Below are 19460 nucleotides of genomic sequence, written 5' to 3'. Positions count from 1 at the left end.
GGGTGGGTTAAGGTATTTTTAAATAATGTTTTAATGTATAATTTTACTGTTTTAAATTGTACCATTGTACATTGCCCAGAGTGGCCAGGTGACCAGCCAGATGGGCGATTACCAAATTTAATAAATAAATAAATTTTGAGCCTTCCCAGCACAACTGCCTTAAATGTGGTGTTACTACCACAGATGTAAACTGTTCATAGGAATATTTTTTTCAGATGGCATTTGGCTATAAATCCTAAACGCATATCAGTGGAAATATAGCTCAGTTATTCCCCTTTCATTGTACTAAAGAGTTGGTTTGTAATGTGCAAATGAACAAAGTTTGTAAATGGAAAAGAAAACACTTTAAAATTCTTTCTTAAAAAAAAGAAAAGGAATATATTCACTTTAAGGCAGGCAAACAAAACAACGTAGTGTTGTGGGGATTCAGGATCCTTTCACCTTTATCCCCGCACAGACAAGGGTTAGTGCAAGTAGTATATTTGCTCTCTTTGGCAGTTGTCCTTCCTTTTTTTAAGGATGCAAGGAGGGTTAGGGAATTGGTTGCTGCTTTACTTTGTGGTTTCTGAGCTCATATGCCAACTTCATGGCTGTATCATCATTTCTCCTGAATAGATGACTTGGTTGGACATCACAAGCTCTGGTATTCTTGGCTGTAGATAGTTGGGCAACAAGGAGAAAACAGTGCTCATGTGTAGTTTGTTCTTCTGAGCATTTGCACATAGCCTGGAGTTCAGTGGGAAGTCCTGGTACCTGGCATCTATCTAGAACCTCCCCCGTGTAGAGAAGTAAAAGCTTTCTCAATCCATGCTAATTTGTTCATGGCATTTTTTCAGTTTTTGTGCCCTGTTTTGGATTTCCACCCTGGCCAGCTTTCTCACTGGCTTGATGATAATAGTGTTTTCATTGTTTTGACAGGGCAGGGAGACAAATACTGTGAAGTGCATGACTTTATCAGTGTCATACAGTGGCCAGTCATAAAGCCTACTCAGGTTAAGGTTTTCTTTCTTTTTCTGTCTCTCTCTGTCTCTCCATTGCTCAGTGTTGTCATTTACTGTCTTGTTCTGTGGACTGCTGTCTAAGGCTATTCCTGTGCCAGTTTCCTCTGAATGTCCACATTCTTTTCTTAAAGCATTCTTACACATGGACTGCTGGCTGAACTTGGATCCTCCTTCCCTTGGGTTTAGGGCGTCCGTTGCAGCAGCGGGCACAGCAACAGCTGCAAGCTATGATCATCATTGAAAGTATTGTGACTGAAAGGCAAAGTGAGAGATAAAATATTAGCTTCTGGAGAGGGCAGCCAGGAATTAGAACAAACCCTAACTTACTATGCAATGAATGGTTTAACAGAAAAGGGACAGTTGTGGCTTTTAGATGTATGTCTTGTCCCCTGAAATTATTAACAAAATATGTCAAAATAGTTGCTAGTAGCAGTAGCTATAGAATAGGCATGCCCAAACTATGACTTGGGGCTCATTGTTTTTAATTGTTTGGCTTTCTGCTCCTACAAAAAAATTTAATGCCCTTTCCCCCTCTACTCTCCCAGCCATGCCCAACAAGAATGCTTGGAGGGGGGAAAAGAGGAGGTAGGCACAACTGATAATTAATTCTCTTGATCAATGTCAAAGTAACATGTTCCCTGTAAATATAGGCAGGCTGAGGTATTATTTATTTATTATTTATTTATTACATTTATATCTTGCCATTTTTCCTCTTTAAGAAACCCAAGGTGACATACATAATCCTCCTCCTCCTCCGTTTTATCCTCACAACAACAACCCTGTGAGGTAGGTTGGGCTGAGGTCTGTGACTGGCCCAAAGTCGCCCAGTGAGCTTCCATGGCCGAGTGGGCACTAGAACCTGGATCTCCCAGCTCCCAGCCCAACACTCTCACCACTACGCCACGCTGGCTCTCCAGGTAGTGAAGGGTGGGGCAGCAGGCTCATTGGTGCCTGGAAGTAGAAAGCATAAAGGGGTGAATAGAACTTGGAACTGCGAAGCTGTAGCAGCGGTTGGGGAAGGGAATTCTTATAGTGGATTGGGGAAGGAGTGATGGTGAAGAGAGAGAAAGGTATCCAGTTACGGGGCTGGAAAGGTTTATATAGGATATCAGATCTATACACGGGATTAATCCGCAAAACAGAAACACAAATCATAAATCAACTACAGGAAGTAAAATTCAATTGGATGCAAATACAATTTTTTCTAATCTAACAATAAAGGCACAAACAGTACGGCCACTAACGGAATTTGGGACACTAGTACTAAAGGAAAACATGAACATCAAAGGAATAATCTCAGTCCTGTATGGGCTGATCTTTGATTTGCAATTTGGAAATACAAAAGAGATCAAAGCAATATAGGAAAAGGATCTAGGCATGCAAATTGAGCAAACAAAATGGGTAAAATTATGGACACAGGATCCAATGAAAACTATTTCTACAAAAATAAAAGACAACACTATTAAAATTTTATGCAGTGGTACTTAGCACCACAAAGGTTAAGCCAGATATGCAAATTAACCACCTCTAAGTGTTGGTGGAACTGTTGTACTGTATGACTGGTACATTTTTTCATGGTCCTGTGTCGTTATACAACAATTTTGGCAGGAAGTGTTTGTAGAAGCTCATAAAATAACAAGGCAAATGACTGATCTATCTCCAGCGATGGGGCTCCTATCGATATATGGCATAAACGATGACAAACTACAAAACAAAGAACTACTGACTTTCTTATGGGCAGCAGCCTGGATGGAAATTGCAGCCAGCTGGAAAGGAACATACAAACCCACATTACAGCAGTGGTACCTCAGAGTTTGGTTAATCGCACTTATGGAAGAGCTGACTCAAGTCAAAAGAGCAACTAGGGACATTTAACTATAAACAAGACTTCTATGCAACTTGGCATCAATTCATAACGTATATGATTAGGAACCGGGAAACATTAAAACCACCACAGACTCATGGTCAATTATGGAAAGATTTGTTAGGATACCAGGAGATGAATGGAGTAGGATAAATGACTAGAGTATAGGTAAGGCAATCTCTGTATTGTAATGTAGGATATTGATGAGAGATGGTAGTCAATGTATTCCCAAGTTATCTTATTGTTAATGTTTTATTTGTTTAAAAAAACAATAAAAACTATAAAAAAAAGAGGGAGAGGCATCAGAGACTAACTCGGACTGTGGCACTCAACCATATGAAAGGGTTTTTTGGTATGGCTTTTAAATTTGGGGATTTTGGCCAGCTCTGCTGTAGAGCTACTATTGCTAATAATGGGTCCAATCCAGATCAAGATGTGTACAACAAGGCTGGCAGAAGCGGACTACCCCATCCCTCTTTCCCATGGCAGTCCTGCCCCCAAAATGCTACACAGGGCTGGGGGACACTACAGAAAGGGTTGGGCTGGGGGCTGAGGGAAAATGGAGAATTTGCAAAAATCAGGCAGGGGATACTATATCTTGTAGTGTCTTACCTAATCACCGATTTCAGTGGTGCCCAGATGTTGTTATTTATTTGGGAATACTTATTCTTAGATGTATCTGAAATGATTAAGCTTAATTTGAATAAGTTGATTAATGAGATCTCATGGGATTTAAATAGATGGGCATTTTTAAAGTTGAGTTTGTGGGGTAAGGTCAATACACTCTAGATTAATATTTTACCTCGGATTGTTTATGTTATATGTAGGGGTGTACGAAACCCCCTTATCTGGACTCCGCGGGGGGGAGGCGATCCATTAGTCCACGGAGCTGCCAGCCAGTTCTGAAGTGCCAGCGATGTGGCTGCCATTGCCGTATCGCTGGTGGGCCGGATTGACTGCAGCTGCAAATGGCGTCTGGGATGCCATTTGCAGCCGTAAAGGCCCTAGTTTAAGTCCTTTACATAAAGGCCCTAGTTTAAGTCCATTTATTACCCATAAATGGCTGCATTTACCTTAAACTAAGGCCTTTATGGCCGCAAATGGCGGCCCAGACACCATGTGTGGCCGGAACGCCATGTGCGGCCACAGTCAATCCGGCCCACCAGCGATACAGCAATGGTGGCCATATCGCTGGCACTTTGGAGCCGGCCTGCAGGGAGGATCCCTCGTGGAGGTGGAGGTAAGTCTTCTGATCCTCCACGGACGCTGGGGGGCCGGATTCTTTTGAATCTGGCCTCACTGGGGTCCGTGGAGGATTTCTTCCCCATCCCTAGTTATACGTGGGATTCCTTTATCTATACCTGGCAAGTATTTTCTCAATAAACTCAGTGCTTTGTTTCATAATTTTTAGGGGGTGGAGGGTTCCTTCCCACCACAAATATCCTTGAAAAGGATGCAACTTCCAATGAAAGAAGATAGGTTTGGCTTTCCGGATCTTGCTTTGCATCATCAGGACTGCTTGTTGAGATGTACTAAATTTTGGTCTTTTCCACTTACATCAGCTTTTCCATCTTGGTCAGTTTCGGAATCTTCTTGTTTGGATCCTCTCTCTAAATGGGTAGCATTAGGTTCTTGGCACATTAAAATGGATAGGATTCCTCCCAGAATTACAGCCATTAGAGACATATGGCTTATAATGTCACATCAGTTGCATTTCATCCATTTTCTCATGCTAAATTGACTATATTGGGGAACCCAGATTTAAGAATTGGAAAGAAATTTTTTTTGTGGTGGACTTGAACATATAATATTTACATTGGATTACGTAGTCAGTGACAATGAGTTTTTGTCATTCTCGGCTTTGCATGCCAAATATGACTTGCCTTGCTACAGCTGAAATGCAATACTTGCAACTGCAACATTTATTCGAATCTAGGTTTGGCCCTGCTGCTTTTACAGCTTCAGAGTCTCCTTCACTATTGGAAACACTTATTGAGGCCAATCGCTTATATTGACCCACAGTCCATGTTTATAAATACTTATTATTGGTGAATCAATAGGATATACAGGGTATTAAGCAGGAATGGAATAGGGAATTGAATTGTCCCATTTTGCCTAAGCAATGGATAGTCACTTTAGCATCTGTATCTGAAGCATCTGTGGATCTCAGGTTATGCTTTATTCAGCAAAAACTCTTGATCTGTGTCTATTGGATGCTGCAACGTATCACCAATAAGGGTTTGTCTAAGTTGGCTAATTGTTAGAGGTGTAACATAGCTAATGCTTCTTTTAATCATACGTTTTGGCAATGTCCAATAGTTGCTTATCTTTGGGAGGAGGTTATTATATGGATAAACTGCGTATTGGAACACTCTTTAATATTTACTGATGTACACATTCTTTTAAATTATCTACCTGCTCCCTGGAAGTTAATGCATGGTCAGCAAAAATGGATTTTCCATGCCCTTTTGGTAGCTAAAAGACTGATATTACAACATTGGAAGGATAAATGCTCACCTCCTATAATGCAATAGATTGAAGACTTTACAAGGCTTCCAACATTTGAATGGGTGGTGTATAGACGCCACCTGTGAATGGATACTTATTTAGATATCTGGTATGCTTTTGTTGAAGTTTATGTATAATTCTTAGAAAGCTATATTTTCACACACACATTCACATGCACGCACTTCATAGGCATGCATTGAAATTTATATATTCAAATGTATGTTGCTACAATTTTTTTCTTTTCCTCTTTTTTTTGTTGAAATGTCACAATACAAAATTAATTAAAAAACCCCAAATGAATGGGTTCACAAATATCTCTGAGAACTAGCTATAGTTGAATGCTTTGCTGATGTGGAGGGAACAAATTATAATGGCCTCCTGCTTTCTGTTTTTTTTTTCTGTTTCCTTTATTATTTATTTCATTTCTTTATTCATTTCTATACCGCCCAATAGCCGAAGCTCTCTGGGCGGTTCACAAAAAATATATATAATTTATATAATTTTCTAGCAAAGAGATGCAAAAGATGTTAATGTGCTTATGCATCTAGCACTGGGACTAGTGCTAGATGCATAAATATGTCAACTTTTATAGGAAGTACATGGTGGTTTTGTTTCCTGTTCCCCTTACGTCAGCCTTCCCCAATGTGGTGCCCTCCAAATGATTAGGATTACAAGTCCCAGAATTCCTAACCATTGGCCATGATTGCTGGGGCTGATGGGAGTTGAAGTCCAAACCTGAGGAAGGTACTGGATTGGGGAAGGCTGCTTTACATCATGCTAACATCTGCAGTGGCAATTAGAGTTGGATTCTGAAGGCACATGATTCAAGCCATACCTCTACCACGAACGTGCTGTGAGGTCTTGTGCAAGCCATTATTTCACAGTTTACTTTCCACACCGATAAAATAGGAATAATTGTTTGAGGAACAGGACAAAGACTGTAAAATCATTTGCAAATAAATATGCTATATTAATTAATATGAGTGGTAGTAATAGCCTTGTACAGTTTACTTCTAATGTAAAGAGTTGAAACCAATGGTTAGCCAGCCTGGCCTAGAGGGAAACCCAGCCATCACTGGAAGAAGCAGGTCTGTTTTTCCCCCCAAATTCCAACGGAGAGGGGATTTACTGTGGTAGACAAAGAGCTGAATGGTATGAGCTGGAAGTGCATGACCTGGAATTAGCTTAAGTGAAGCTCTTCATGAAGGCTGGTTTGTTAGGTATGAATCAGAGATTATAGTTTAAAATTCTTGTCAGTGTCTAAACTTCTAACTTGTTTAACTAACCAAAGTTGGTTTGAAACCATGATCTCTGGTTCACATGTAACGACAAGCCAGTTTTCCTGTGGAAAGTGAAACTTCCAAAATCCTCTTCCTAGCTGCATTGGGGGTTGGGGAGGCAGATGTGGGAGTGCACAAACACAACACTTTGCTCAGGCTCGTTCAAGCTTGTCCACATAGTACTAAACCATGGTTTAGTGTTACATGCAACCCAGTTCCTCCTTTTGGCATTCAGGAGAGAAACATTCTGCAGTTGCTTTTATTTTTGGCGCTTCCTTCAATATCAACTGTTAATTAAACATTATTTTGTGACTGCTCTGCTCCATCTGGTATATCTCAAGAGGCTAATTCACACATGTATGTTAATCATCTGGATTATGTGTGAACATCCACCACACACCACAAAGAAAACTTTCATATTGCCTCAAAAATGCGCCCTTGCAATATAAACATTCCAGCATTCAGATGTGAATGATAAGTCACATGTGAATTGGTGTTTGTTCTGTCATTATGGCAGGAGACTCCAGTGATAACTAAAGTGTACATTTTTCCAATTACATGCAGAGTAGTCCTAGACCTGGAGCAAAAAAGTGCTTTATATTGCTTAAAACAAAACTCTGCCTGTTCCCTAAATACTTACCTTCCATGGAGATTTGACCCATGGGAAATGCTTTGCTTCTGGATTCAGGTAAAGAGAAAGCTACAGGTTCTAGCAGTACAAGAATGATCTATTTACACTGTAATTCACTGTAGCCTTACATTAAATAACCTAAAGCAACACTTCCATTTAATCTAGATGTCGAGGTATCTATTTCCATAAATTTGGATTTCTCCTGTGCCATTCAGATGATAACATTTAAATGGTGTATACATGTTCTAGAACCCAAGCACTGGTTCACTGAACTGCATTCTTCCACGTGTATATGTACATCGATAGACAGCACTTCTATTATCTGGTAGAATTTAACAGTGTGAACCTGGACTAAATTCTTCACAAACATAAACTTGAATCCTGTCTTGAACGTTACCATTCTTGAAAACTTACAGGACATTTTAGGTCAGAGAAAAGGCTTACAAAAGAGCACATTATCTAGAGCTCCTGCATAACAAAGAAACCACAGCTAGTGAGTGTAGATTGTGGCAAGCACTTACCGATGAACAAGACAATAACAAAAAAGGACACAATCTCCAAAGGTTCAGCCTTGGGTAGTCTCTGTAGCTTGAGCCATAGCTTCTCACCAATCCTATAGAGTTCCGTCTGAAAGTCCTTGTAAGACATTTCTGCCTTGATCAGCCCACGTTTTCTAACACTGAGGCACAGAAGGGCAAAAGAGGAGTGAGTATGTGAGAGTTTTGCTGTTAACTTCAGTTTATGAACAGCAGGAAAAAGAGCTGTCTTTTCTTTGATGATAAATCAAGCACACCAGCAAAACAAGTTTACCAGGGCTCTGCCCCTGAATTTCCAGTCATGTACATCTGCTAAGGAGGAGTACTAGATATATCCAAACATAATATAGGTTCAACCCCATCAAAAGCTGATTTCCCAGTTTTCACTCCCATTATTTCCAAGGTGCAGCAATAATGTAGATTTCCCTAAAATCTTTCTATACAAGAAATTTGACATGGACAAATTTTATGTATTTAAAATATGCATACCCCATATTTCCACAGTGCAGTGTACAAGGTGGTATAAGTGAAGTGCCCTCTACAGGGGCAGCACACTGAAAGTTAAGGCTGATTTATAACTAACTGGCCAGATTTTCTTGGTCCGGTTATATCTCCGTTTATCCAGAAATGCTCCCCTTAGTCTCAGAAGAATACAGTTTTTTAGTTGCTTGCTGCAAGTTCTGTGTTCCTCATGAAGTACATAACGTTGTGTCCCATATACTAAATTGCATTCTATATTCTAAGTTTCATTCCACTGAGAAGCATTTGCTTTTGTTCTAGAGTTTCTTGGATTCCATCTGCTTCTTGCTGCATTCTGAATGTCCTGGCATTTTAGAATGGCATTTAGTGCTGGTATTGTGAATTCTGACCAACTTCTGTTTAGGGGAGTCTTAAAATGCAGCTCAAACATACACTGTACTTTGTTTTCAGTAACTTGGATCCAGACTTAGTTATACTTCGAGTAGACCCGTTCAAATAAATAAGTTAGTCATGGCTAGTTTAAGTCCCATGGACTTCAGTGGGTCTGCTCTAAGTATGACTAAGTCTGGGTGCAACCCATAGTGTGACTTAATCTGGAGCTTATTCTTGAAGGAATTCCAAACACTGCAGCAAAATAATGCCACTAATGTATATTTAATCATTCTATTTGGTGTGAACAGTCTACCCTCTTTTAACTGTTTTGTATTTTATTGTGCATGAACATTAAGTATTACAAAAATTTTAAATGTTGACTATCATTTCTGGGGTCTTCAGTATACATGTTAATATAAATACAATAATGTTTTTTCTCATCTTGAATGTAGCAGTTAATTAATTTGTCTGTTTAAATTTTAGGTCTCGTGAACCAGTTGTCAGCAGCAACTTAACATTCATTCAGTGTAAGGGTTTTGGGCTGGGCAGAGTCCTGTTGAAAGAGCCAAGCTTTCAGGGTTTGGTGTGAAACAGAACATTCCATGGGCGTGCCACTGCCTGGTTAGGAAGCTTTTTGGTTTACAGAAGGATAGATTGTATATAGGAATTATTTTAGATACAGCTACTTGTATGATTGCAGGTAAGGGATACTGAATTTTTCCAGACTGAAGAAATGTTGCACACTTATAGTCAGGAAGCCTACAGTTGTTTGCAAAAAACACCTGCATCCCCTCGCATGAAAACGTTACTTCCATTACTGGAGACGACTTGTAGAAGTCCACTTTCAGCAGCAAGGGGTAGTGATCCAATTCCAATTAATGGCTTGTCTATTCAGTAGGGAAAGAGAATTGTGACTTCTCAAACTTGTTCTCCCTGCCCTCCAAATGAAGAAAGACACTATGGCTAAAGCTGTGGGGCAGAAGAACTATTAAAGAGCTCCTTGAAAACAACAGTAGGCTGGTTCACACAATCCCTGCACATGCTGGTCGCAAGCTGCTTAATTAGCATTGTCAGGCGCAGGTTGTTGTGATGTCCGAACCCACTGAGAGTACTTGGCTGGGTACTCACAGTGGTTGGTTTCACAGTGGTTTGTAAACCACCCCAGCCACCCACCCTTTCCAGGTTCGGACATCACGACAGCCTGTGCCCAGCAAGCATAATTATGCTAGTTAGGTGGCTCACAACCAACACCTCAGGGGAGGGAAAATCAGCCACCATGGCTTATTTTCCCTCTATGATTATGCAATCATGATCAGTATAACATCACAACAGGGTAGCCTCCTCTGTTCAGCTCCCTGGTTTATCTTATCATATTCACCTAGTATGTCATTTAATGAGATCAGCTGGCTGTCTTGTCACTGATTAAAGGAGCCAAAAAACATATTTATGTTTTTTTAATGTATATTTGTTCTGTTGAGTAATGTAAAAATTGCCACCACAACACTAATTTGACACGCTGTTTTGCATATAGAGACTGAGAACAGCCTTGTGCTTCAAGTAGATAATTCTGTTAAGAGCTGTAAAGTTCTGCATTAGCTTCACCATTTGTATCTTTTGGTGGTTCTGGAAAATTCTCTCAGTCTGTTTTGAAGCAGAAGTAATGGCGTTGTCTCCAAACAAAACAATACCTAATAGGCAAAGCACTTTGTATAACATCTCCTTAATGAACAATTTTCCCCATGGAAAAATCCCACCACTTAAGAAAATAACTCTTCTTCATAAGAGACCTCTACTTTGGCTCCTTTCTTAGCAGGCTAGCCTTCTCTTTGAATACCCTCCTCCCTGGCCAAATGCCATAGCACTTCAGCTCCTGTGAATGTCAATGACAGTTTAAAGGCATTTTGTATGTGCAATAGTATGGTGTAATAATGGTTGCAAATTTGCTTTTCCTCTATGCAGCTCTGTCAGCTGGTGATGAAGTATAGACAAATAAAGACATCCTCTTTTGTTAAATGCTTTGTTAGATTGCTTCCATCTTGGTCCTGTTAGCATAGCAGGCATCTTCTAAGAAAATGCTCCACAGAGGGAATTTCTTGGCCCTTTTCAAAAGGGATATGTTCTGTTATTGGGAGACCACTGTACTTGGCAGCTGTTCAATTACTTTGTAAACTGGAGACTTCAGTTGCAGGAGAAACTGTGTTTGTGTTCAGGTTTCTCCCTGCCCCACCATCCTGTTAATGGTCGGGCTTATAGCTGTGCTCTGCCTCCGTTTCCACACTGGCCCTTTATGAAGTGGTTTGAGGGAGCAATCCTATTGGGATAGGCAGCCACCTCCGAACTTGGAGGCGATCACCTATCCAATGCATGACAGAGGGGATCTTCTCCTCCGCGCTCTGGCCACCTTGCATTTGTTGCTTAACAGCTGATTTCAGCTGTCTAGCCGTGGGACTTCGGAGCGGGATGTGGGAGGCCGGACAACGCATAGGAAGCATTGTACCAGTACTCTCTGACCCTGGGAATGCTCCCTTTTGCCCCGCTCCACACTGCTTTTCCGAGTGCGGAGCCCAGGGACAATCCATGCTGTCTACAAGGCGGCGGGGGAGGGGGAGGGGAGGAGGTTTTCTGGGAACCAGACTCGGAGAGCATTGGTTCCTGGAAACCAAACAATCCTATGGCCATCTAGCCACTGTCTAGTGGCCATAGGATTGCGCCCTAAAACACATAACTTTACATTATATGTTTAAGATAGTGACTTTCTATGAACCTGGAAATAGTGAATGGAGGGTAGAATAGTTAGTTTGCTTCTGATAAGACTATAGTAATAAGTGAGCAAAGTAGGCGATTTTTCTGCCTAATAAATTCAGCTTTGTATTTTGAAGGCAAATAGCCTCAAATTTCTCAGGCTTGACAAATGGTCAAAACTTTCCCCCATGAGACTGAATAGTATTTACCTGTTTGTGTGTCCTGGCAGAGTCTGAATGCTCAAATGCTGGAAGCAATTATTAGTTTGCCACTCCTGTATTAGCAAAACTGGGTTTACTTGAGGCAAATAATCGTGCCCCACCAGATCTCTTTGAAAACACACTAATGAGATTGTGTTGCTCAAACACTTTTTATTCCACAGCATAGCTACAGTCACTATTTTGCAATGGCTGTTAAAATACCACAGTCAGTATAATCCAGTGGACAGAAAGTTGATCATGGCCGAAAGTGAACTCAGTGCAAACCTTGATTATCTACAGATTACTGAGAAGCTATGGGAAATATTTCCAATCCATAAAATGGGAAGAATGAAGACTTAAGGCACTTGTGAAGATAACTATGATAAGAGGGCTGTAAAGCACTTATGTTATTCTTACACTTTTAATGACATGCTTTGATGGAGTATAGGACATTTATATCCATCTGTGAACCATAAAGGAGCTTCCAGATTTAGAATTGGAACACCAGTATTTATAATCCCTCTGTCCTTTGGGAAAGTAATTATAGTTGGCTAGCTGGCTTTCAAACCCCACCCACATGACAGGGCCCCTCTATAGAACAGTTCTCCTTCAAACTGAACTATTTCTCTGCGAACACTGATCACAGCAAGTTACTAAAAGTGGTTTGGACTCTGTATGTCTCTCTGATGGTTTGGCTTTATCATAGTGGCCTGGCTTGGCTCTACTTGTGTGTGACCTCTGAAATGGAATCTTGTTATGAGGAATTAGCATTAATGTAGGAAAATAAACCTCTCAAAAGATGATAGCAGGGTGATCCAGGTTGGATAATGCCAATGTCTTTGCCTCAGAGACAGTTATTCCCTCCTCTAGTGCATCGAAGTTCATTAGCAACATAGGAAGCTGCCTTACAGCAAGTTGGACCATTGGTCCATCTAACTCAGTACTATCTACCATGACTGGCAATGGCTCTCAGACAGGACTCTTTCCTACCTGGAGATGCCAGGGATTGAACCTGGGACCTTCTGCATGCAAAGCAGGTGCTCTGCCACTGAGCTATGGCCCTTATTCCAAATTGAGATTATAAGAAAAAGAAATAAAGTTATATTTGCAGAGGCTTAATAGAAAAAAAAAGAAAATATTATTTTCTTCCCTGAGCATTATGTGAAAAGTAACGCTGTCAAGTACTAGGACAGAAGCTTATAGCATATGTTTTGATACTATGGTAAGTGTACCCATGTAATGTTTGCAGGGAAGTATTCCCATTAAGTAGCATTTACTTATAGGTCTTCTCTGGCTACTTTTTCTTATAGCTGCTCCCCATGAACTGCCAACAAGTTTTTCCAAATGTGATACAAGATGTCTCAAAGCCTCTGTAGGTCTTGCACATTTGTGTTTTTTAAAATTTGCACAAAGAGACGGGGACTGCCAGGTGAGCCCCCCCATCCCGAGCTGCACCCGAACACATAGTGACTTCCCTACTTACCCCTTCTGTCTGCAGACCTGTGCAGATAGTGAAACATTGGGAGGGACTGTAGCTCAGTGGCAGAGCACATGCATTGTTGCATGCAGAAGATCCCAGGTTTGATCCCCAGCATCTCCAGGTAGGGCAGGAAAAACTCCTGCCTGAAACCCTAGAAAGCTGCTGCCAATCAGTGTTAACACTACTGGGCTAGATGGACCTATGATCTGACTCTATATAAGGCAGCTTCCTGTGTTCCTATGATAAGGAAGAAAATTTCAATATTGATTATTTCCCACCTTTTTTCAACAGCAAAACTTAAGGTTTTAAGTTTTGCTGTTTTAATGTCCACACTGGACATAGGTCAAAACAAGACAATGGGAGTGTCTCTCTGTTCCTGTTATGCAAGGTGCTGAAGTCCAAGAGGAAAGATGCTGGGTGTCACTTGGAATAGGCAGGCCAGTGTCTGTCTGTCTGTCTGTCTCTCCCCATAAGTTACAGAGTTGATGGCTCTTGATGGAGTCTGGGAGGGACTTGTAAGTGGATGAATGCGTTGCCTTAATTTTACCACATAATAGTGTGTTTTGTAAGAGCAAGTAACAGTGGGAAAATTCTAGGGAAACGTTAATTCAGGGTGACACTTCCCTGTGAAAACAGATTTTGTAAACTCTCCTTTAACTTCTGAACCATAAACTGCCAGTAACTGGGAGAGATTAACTGAATATGAGAGTCATACCTCCTCCTCTTAAATGTGGTCAGGCATCCAACTTTGGCTGCTACAGAGTACAAATCAACCAGTTAGCTAGATTATTGGTAGAGTTCAATAGGGTCGTTCTTAGGAATTTGCTTTGAACAAAACTTGCCTGTTATGGTTTGGGAATAGCACAAAAATCCTCAGGAACTATTTGGGGAAATAGAGAGAGCTCAGACCTGTGGTTTGTGCATATGCACACTCCAGAATGCTTATTTGGACTAATAATCCCATAATTCACTTTACCCATGCTTTTGTGTTTGTAAGGAGAAACACATTGTAACTAGTCAAGGGATAGAGGTCAGAAATCTGGAGTAGTGTTCATGAAAACTTTTGCTGTGGCGTATCTCCTGTATCTTTAGGGTGCCTTTTACTTCATCCCATCCCTTTCGAGTGCCTTCCCCCTATTTAGTGAGTACAAGAGCTACATATGCTCAAGGTGTGGCCTATTGAAGTATCAGGGAAAGGGAACAGAATCCAACCATTTGTGACAAGCAGGCTGAAGTCACAGTTGTGGTTATAGTTTCTCCAAAATATCACACAGTCTTTGTGTTCTTGATGGGAAGGGGTAGCATACTTACTAGTCTGCTGTACTATATAGCCTCTGGCAAATGCTCTTTGACAATTTTGCTTTATGGAGACTGAGAGTCCTCTTTACTGTATGACAGCTGGTAACACAAGCCAGGGCTCTGCTTTCCTTCCCAGACATGTGTTTCAAATTGCATGTTTCCCCTTAGCCGCTGTATAAGGCTCCTGCCAAACTCTTCAGCATTTTTTGCTAGAAAAATTTGGACTGGTTTTCTCCCTTTCTTGTCTCCTACATTCTTGCTTTTTTATTTAACTTTCTTCTTCCTCTGCCTTCAACTAACAGAAGCAACAGAACACTTTAAAGAAAAAGAGGCAGAAGTTGTTTACATAATAGAAACCTTGAAATTCAGGCTTCTAGCAAAAGGAAAGCTGGCCAGTTTAATTATTTTGCCTTTCCATATGAATATTCTAATTTTTTTTTTTGCATAACAAGTTTGTCAACACATAAACCATCCTTATCTGTTGCAAGTCAGCCGGATCCAAAAACAGCCTGAAAGTTTCAATAAGCATGACGCATGAAATGGGGAGTGGTGGAAAGAAATCTGTTGGGGAGCATTTGACTTGGGCTGCTTTTGTTTTGTTTTGGCTGCTTTTGTTTTCTTTTTTGCACACAGCCTAAAACAATAACTACTTTGGAAATATGTACTGGGGTGCCAGCCCAAAAATGGCTGCAGAACCATTATGGTAGTAATTAGGATTAATTGGTTTTGGCAACAAATGAGGAATAAAATATCTAAGTAGGAGAAAGCCTTGACAGGTAGCAGCAAAACTATCATTGACTCTTTCTGGTATGTTTGAGCAAATTGCTCATGAACGGAGAAGTGTACAACTACAAAGACCCTATCAGCAATTTAGTTCAGCTTCCCATATTAGATTATGTATTCTTCCTTTTTATTATGCGCTACATGCAGAGAAATTGAAGGATACATTTCAACTTTATCAGAATGTTTAAGAAAGTTCAGAATGTTTACGAATGTGGTTTACACCATGCTATAGGAGAGTAGCTAATTTTATTTAAACTTGGATCAAGAAGGCTATAGAGGCATAACACCCTGATTTGTTACCTATTCTATTAGATATCTGTAAGCAGCTGCTGAGAGGAGTAGTACAGAGTATTGGAAGACTCTGTCATTGCTATGCTGATGACACCCAAGTCTTATTTTTCTGTTTAGTTGAAAAAAGAAAAGTTTCAATCCGGAACTGTTGTCTGGGATGGGTGAATCCAGAAAAGGCAGAGGTGATGATGGCAGGAAATATATGTGATTGACTGCTGTAGGTTGAATTTTTATTTTCCCTGAAATCTTGGAAAACGGGACCTGAAGGGATCCCCAAGGCATCTTTCCTACAAGAACCTGTCTGAATATTAAGATAATCTTCAGAGGCCCTTCTCCAGTTTTCCTTGCCTTAGAAAGTAAAGGGAGCAAGTGACCAAGGATCGGGCCTTTTCTCTTGCAGCGTCCTGATTTTGCAATGCTTTACCCAATGAGATCTACATGGTGCCAAGTCTGATATCTTTGTTCAGCCTAGTAGACCTCAGTTTTGGAATATAAATAACAGGACACTTTTGGAAACCCTGATAGCAAGAAGGAACATCAGCAGACATTCTGGAGATAAATGACTGGTTTTAAGTCTTTGTTTTTAGTTACTGTTGGGAAAAAAATATAAGGTGGTTGATGTTTGGGGATGGTTTTTATATTCTTTTATGGTTTTGAAAGTTGTATTGAGGCTCCTATCAAAAGCGGGGGTCAAATTTTATAAAACATGTCTTCTGCCATAGCTGAGAATTACTTTTAATGGCAGTGATTGTGGAATAGGAGCTCAGGATTAAAAGTAAGTTGTGGGAAACTTTATCATGTGACTTGGTAGTTGCTGGAGACAGTAGCATTAGGCGCTGGTGTAGCTGGGGCAGTGGGGGAGGAGACAAATTCCATTCATGAGTCCCATTAGTAAAAAGATTAAGGTCCCCTGCTTTAAAGCAGGATCCCTCTGTTCTTCTCACTTTGCCTGCTTATTTGTCTGACAGAATCTCCTCAACAGACATTTGTAGTAAGTTCAAGATGTTAGTTGTAGCAATACAAACAGTGAAAAGTCTTATGTCACTTGAAGACTAACAAATGTGTTGTGGCATAAGCTTTCATGGGTCAGAACCCACCACGTTTGTGTGTATGAGTGTGTGCATACCTGAATATAGAAAGAAGGAACAGTTATATTTTATGTTGTATTTACAAAGTGAGGTCAACCCAATCAATGTGGGTGTGACTCACTCCCAAATACAGGCCACAGGTGGTGAACAGGCTGAAGGAGGGACAGCTAGTTTCTGTAGTAAGCTAGCCATTCCTAGGATTTGTTCAGGCCTACTTTCAGTGCAGGATTTATTAACAAAGTTTAATATTAGCAGCTTCATTCTGTAGTTTTCTTCTGAAACTTTTTTGGGTGGAGCTGGGTAACACTGAAGTGTATTACAGAATTCTGTACTGATTGAATTGCTCCCCCACTGGTTTCGGAGTGTTACCATTTTAATGTATTATTTGTATCCTCTTGTATCCTCAAGACTAGCCCGTTTGGCCTATGCTAGTGGCAGAAGAATATAGTTGGCAGATGCTGCAATGTCTCACTTTACAAGATGAGCACGTGAACAAGTCTTTGGTGTGGCTGGTATTGTTGGCACCAGGTTTGTTCCTGGATTTGAAGCTTCGTTAGATGACCCATTGTTGCTGATTAGTTAGTAATAAATTGATTCTAGTGAAGCCTTTAATTCCCCATGTTGTGTGGCGTGCTGCTGCACACACGTGCACACAAGCATATACAAGAGTTGAATACTCTACTGTGGCCAGAGTTCCCTTGTGGTTAGCGCATGATGTGGTTGGGTAAGTGTCAGATCACAGTAAAATAGGATTCTGCACCAGAGCTACAGCCCACAGCACCAGTAGCAATTCATTAAAAAATAAAAATGAATCCACACAGCATTCCTTAGTAAAACACTCCATTAAAACCTAGGCCATATTTCTGCAGCTGTTCCATTCTAACTGTGCTGGAGAGCCAAGTGCAAGTATACAAATGTTGAAGGTCCTGTAACTGGCACAAAGTCCAGAATCTTGAGACAAACTCTGATTTATGTGCAATAACAAGAGGGCTCTGTTGCTTAGGGCTAAGTTCTTACTATTGGAGCAAAATGTACAAAAAAATTTAGTGATTGTCACATAATTTGGGCAGCTTCCATAGAATTCCTTTAGAATCTACCTGATAATCAGAAAATGTAAGGCCCTTTGACCCAACTATGGCCAGTTCCTGGGATGATACTTAAATTCTCCCATGGCTAATCTACAAACTAGTATTCGGAATTAAAGAAAAAAAGAATATGTGCATTCTAAACTACCAAGGATTATGTAAGTTAAGAGTGTGCACAATTTTTTATCCTGCATAATTTAGCATGGTTGCACAAGTTGTTGTTACTACTAGTGGAATGTTTTTTTCTTCACTGGTTTTGAAATATTTTGGTGGTCTATTCATAGGGAACTGATCTAATTCTGTGTGTGCGTGCGTGTGTGCGCAGCACAACTTTACTGACCCAGCAAAAAGCTTTTCTCTTTATACCTCACACTCCCCTACTCAATGTGTCCTCCTTGCACCTTCCTCTGGCATTCCATGGTGCCACTTACTATGAAATCTTGACACAGGCTTAAACTGAATAGTCCAGTCTTCCCTCATTGAGATGTTGTACTAGGATGAGAAGACGCAAAAGCTAGCCTTACCCCAGTGTTGTTGCAGGACTGGCAGTTCCTTCGTTCTTTGGGTTTTCTTTCTGTCGTCATTTCATGTCAGCTCTCCCCCCATTTTTGACCCTCTCTGTCTCCTATCTTTTCCTCGCTCAGCTCCTCTTGTCCCTGCTGCTGACAGCCAGCTGCTCTCTCTGCCTGTGCTTGAGATCTCTCTCTTGTGCGCAAGCTCTCCCCCATCCCTCCCTCCCTCCCTCTCTCTTTTTGTTGTTAATCGTTCTGGAGATGTGGAGTTTCATATTACATGTGCACCAAGAAGGGGAGGGAGCACAAATGGACTTTGCTGTTAGACTCCCCAGTGAAGAGCTCCCCAGAGCAACTTGTTGCAAGCTCCTTGTGCAACTCTTGATTGAATACAAAGTTTCTTCTCTATTTTTATTAGAACTTTTCTTATGCAGCCTTGGTGGCTGTTGAGGTAGTTCCCTTCCATTTGTCTGTCCATATATTAAAGTAATCAGTTTTTCTGTGGGCTATTAAATACTTTATCAGCTTCAGAGAAAGAATCAGCTGTTCTTTGAAGAAGCCAACAGTAAAGGAAGTGGAATGAGAAAACTGGAATATGCCTCTTGTACTTACAATATATGGAAACATTTGAATGTTTTTCCTCAAGGATATCCCTTCAAAAAGTCGAAACACCTTTAGTTTTTTCAGTAGCTTTTTTACATTAAAGTCAGTGTTCTGAATAGTTTAAAATTGAGGTTGTGGACAGGGCTATTTTGTTATTTTTCTGTAAACTTTAAGTAATATCTGCCTACCTCAAAAGGAGGGTTTTAAGCAAGGGTGGGTTTCTCATGACATTTGGAAACACCTACCTAATCAGATAGCATAAAGCAAAAATGCAGGACCTTTGTTGAATGAAGGTTAATCCCTATCTGAACCCTTGAAAATAGGGCTGGTTATACATTTAAATATATAAAAGGTACACAGTGAAAACTTTAAAACCAAGTTAAAGCGGCAGAGATTCATCATCCCTACAGTAATGCAGGTCAGCATGAAAAGACAGAATTTTCTGAAGATCCACAGGAGGGAGGGAACTGGGATCAGAGTCAATGAATGCCTCCATTTGCATCTGAAGACTAGGGATGTCCATTGCTGGGAAATCTGGTCCTTTTGAGGCTCACTGGACTTCTGTGGTGTTCCAGACTTGGCTTGCTTTTGCAAGCCAAGCTGCACAGTTTTCCTGAATTCCGGGGGCTTTTAACCTAATTTTGGGGGTCTTGACAATAATTTGTGTAAATAGAGATTTGCACAAATTACAGCCACAAATTGCAC

At 40.6% G+C, this 19460-nt stretch overlaps 2 protein-coding genes across 13 annotated transcripts in view; one reads left to right on the top strand and one right to left on the bottom strand.

Moving 5' to 3' along the window:
• The window catches only part of RECQL5 (RecQ like helicase 5), a 77764-nt gene that overhangs the window by 30804 nt on the left and 27500 nt on the right, over positions 1–19460 (top strand). The window lies entirely within an intron of this gene.
• SMIM5 (small integral membrane protein 5) lies at positions 387–18330 on the bottom strand. Of its 2 annotated transcripts, none has more exons than XM_084838100.1 (3): positions 18165–18330; positions 7806–7963; positions 387–1253 (listed from the first exon to the last, which is right to left on the bottom strand). In XM_084838100.1, the coding sequence occupies exons 2-3, from the start codon at positions 7930–7932 to the stop codon at positions 1138–1140; spliced, it is 243 nt and encodes an 80-aa protein (XP_084694226.1). In that variant the 5' UTR covers positions 7933–7963; positions 18165–18330; the 3' UTR covers positions 387–1137. The 2 variants fall into 2 exon arrangements, with proteins under 2 accessions (XP_084694226.1, XP_084694225.1); XM_084838099.1 differs by lacking the exon at positions 18165–18330 and adding an exon at positions 8310–8719.

This window comes from Heloderma suspectum, chromosome 2 (genome assembly GCF_057233095.1).
Source record: "Heloderma suspectum isolate Gila_16-S chromosome 2, 16-S_ref, whole genome shotgun sequence".
Classification (NCBI taxonomy): Eukaryota; Metazoa; Chordata; class Lepidosauria; order Squamata; family Helodermatidae; genus Heloderma; species Heloderma suspectum.
Note: the sequence above shows the minus strand (reverse complement) of the source record. Positions and strands in the feature narration are given on the sequence as shown.

Excerpts from the sequence above, each read along its gene's own strand:
- SMIM5 (XM_084838099.1), bottom strand. Across the intron at positions 1,254-7,805 it reads TGTTATTGTCTTGTTCATCG|TCACAATACTTTCAATGATG; the intron begins GTAAGTGCTTGC and ends TTTGCCTTTCAG.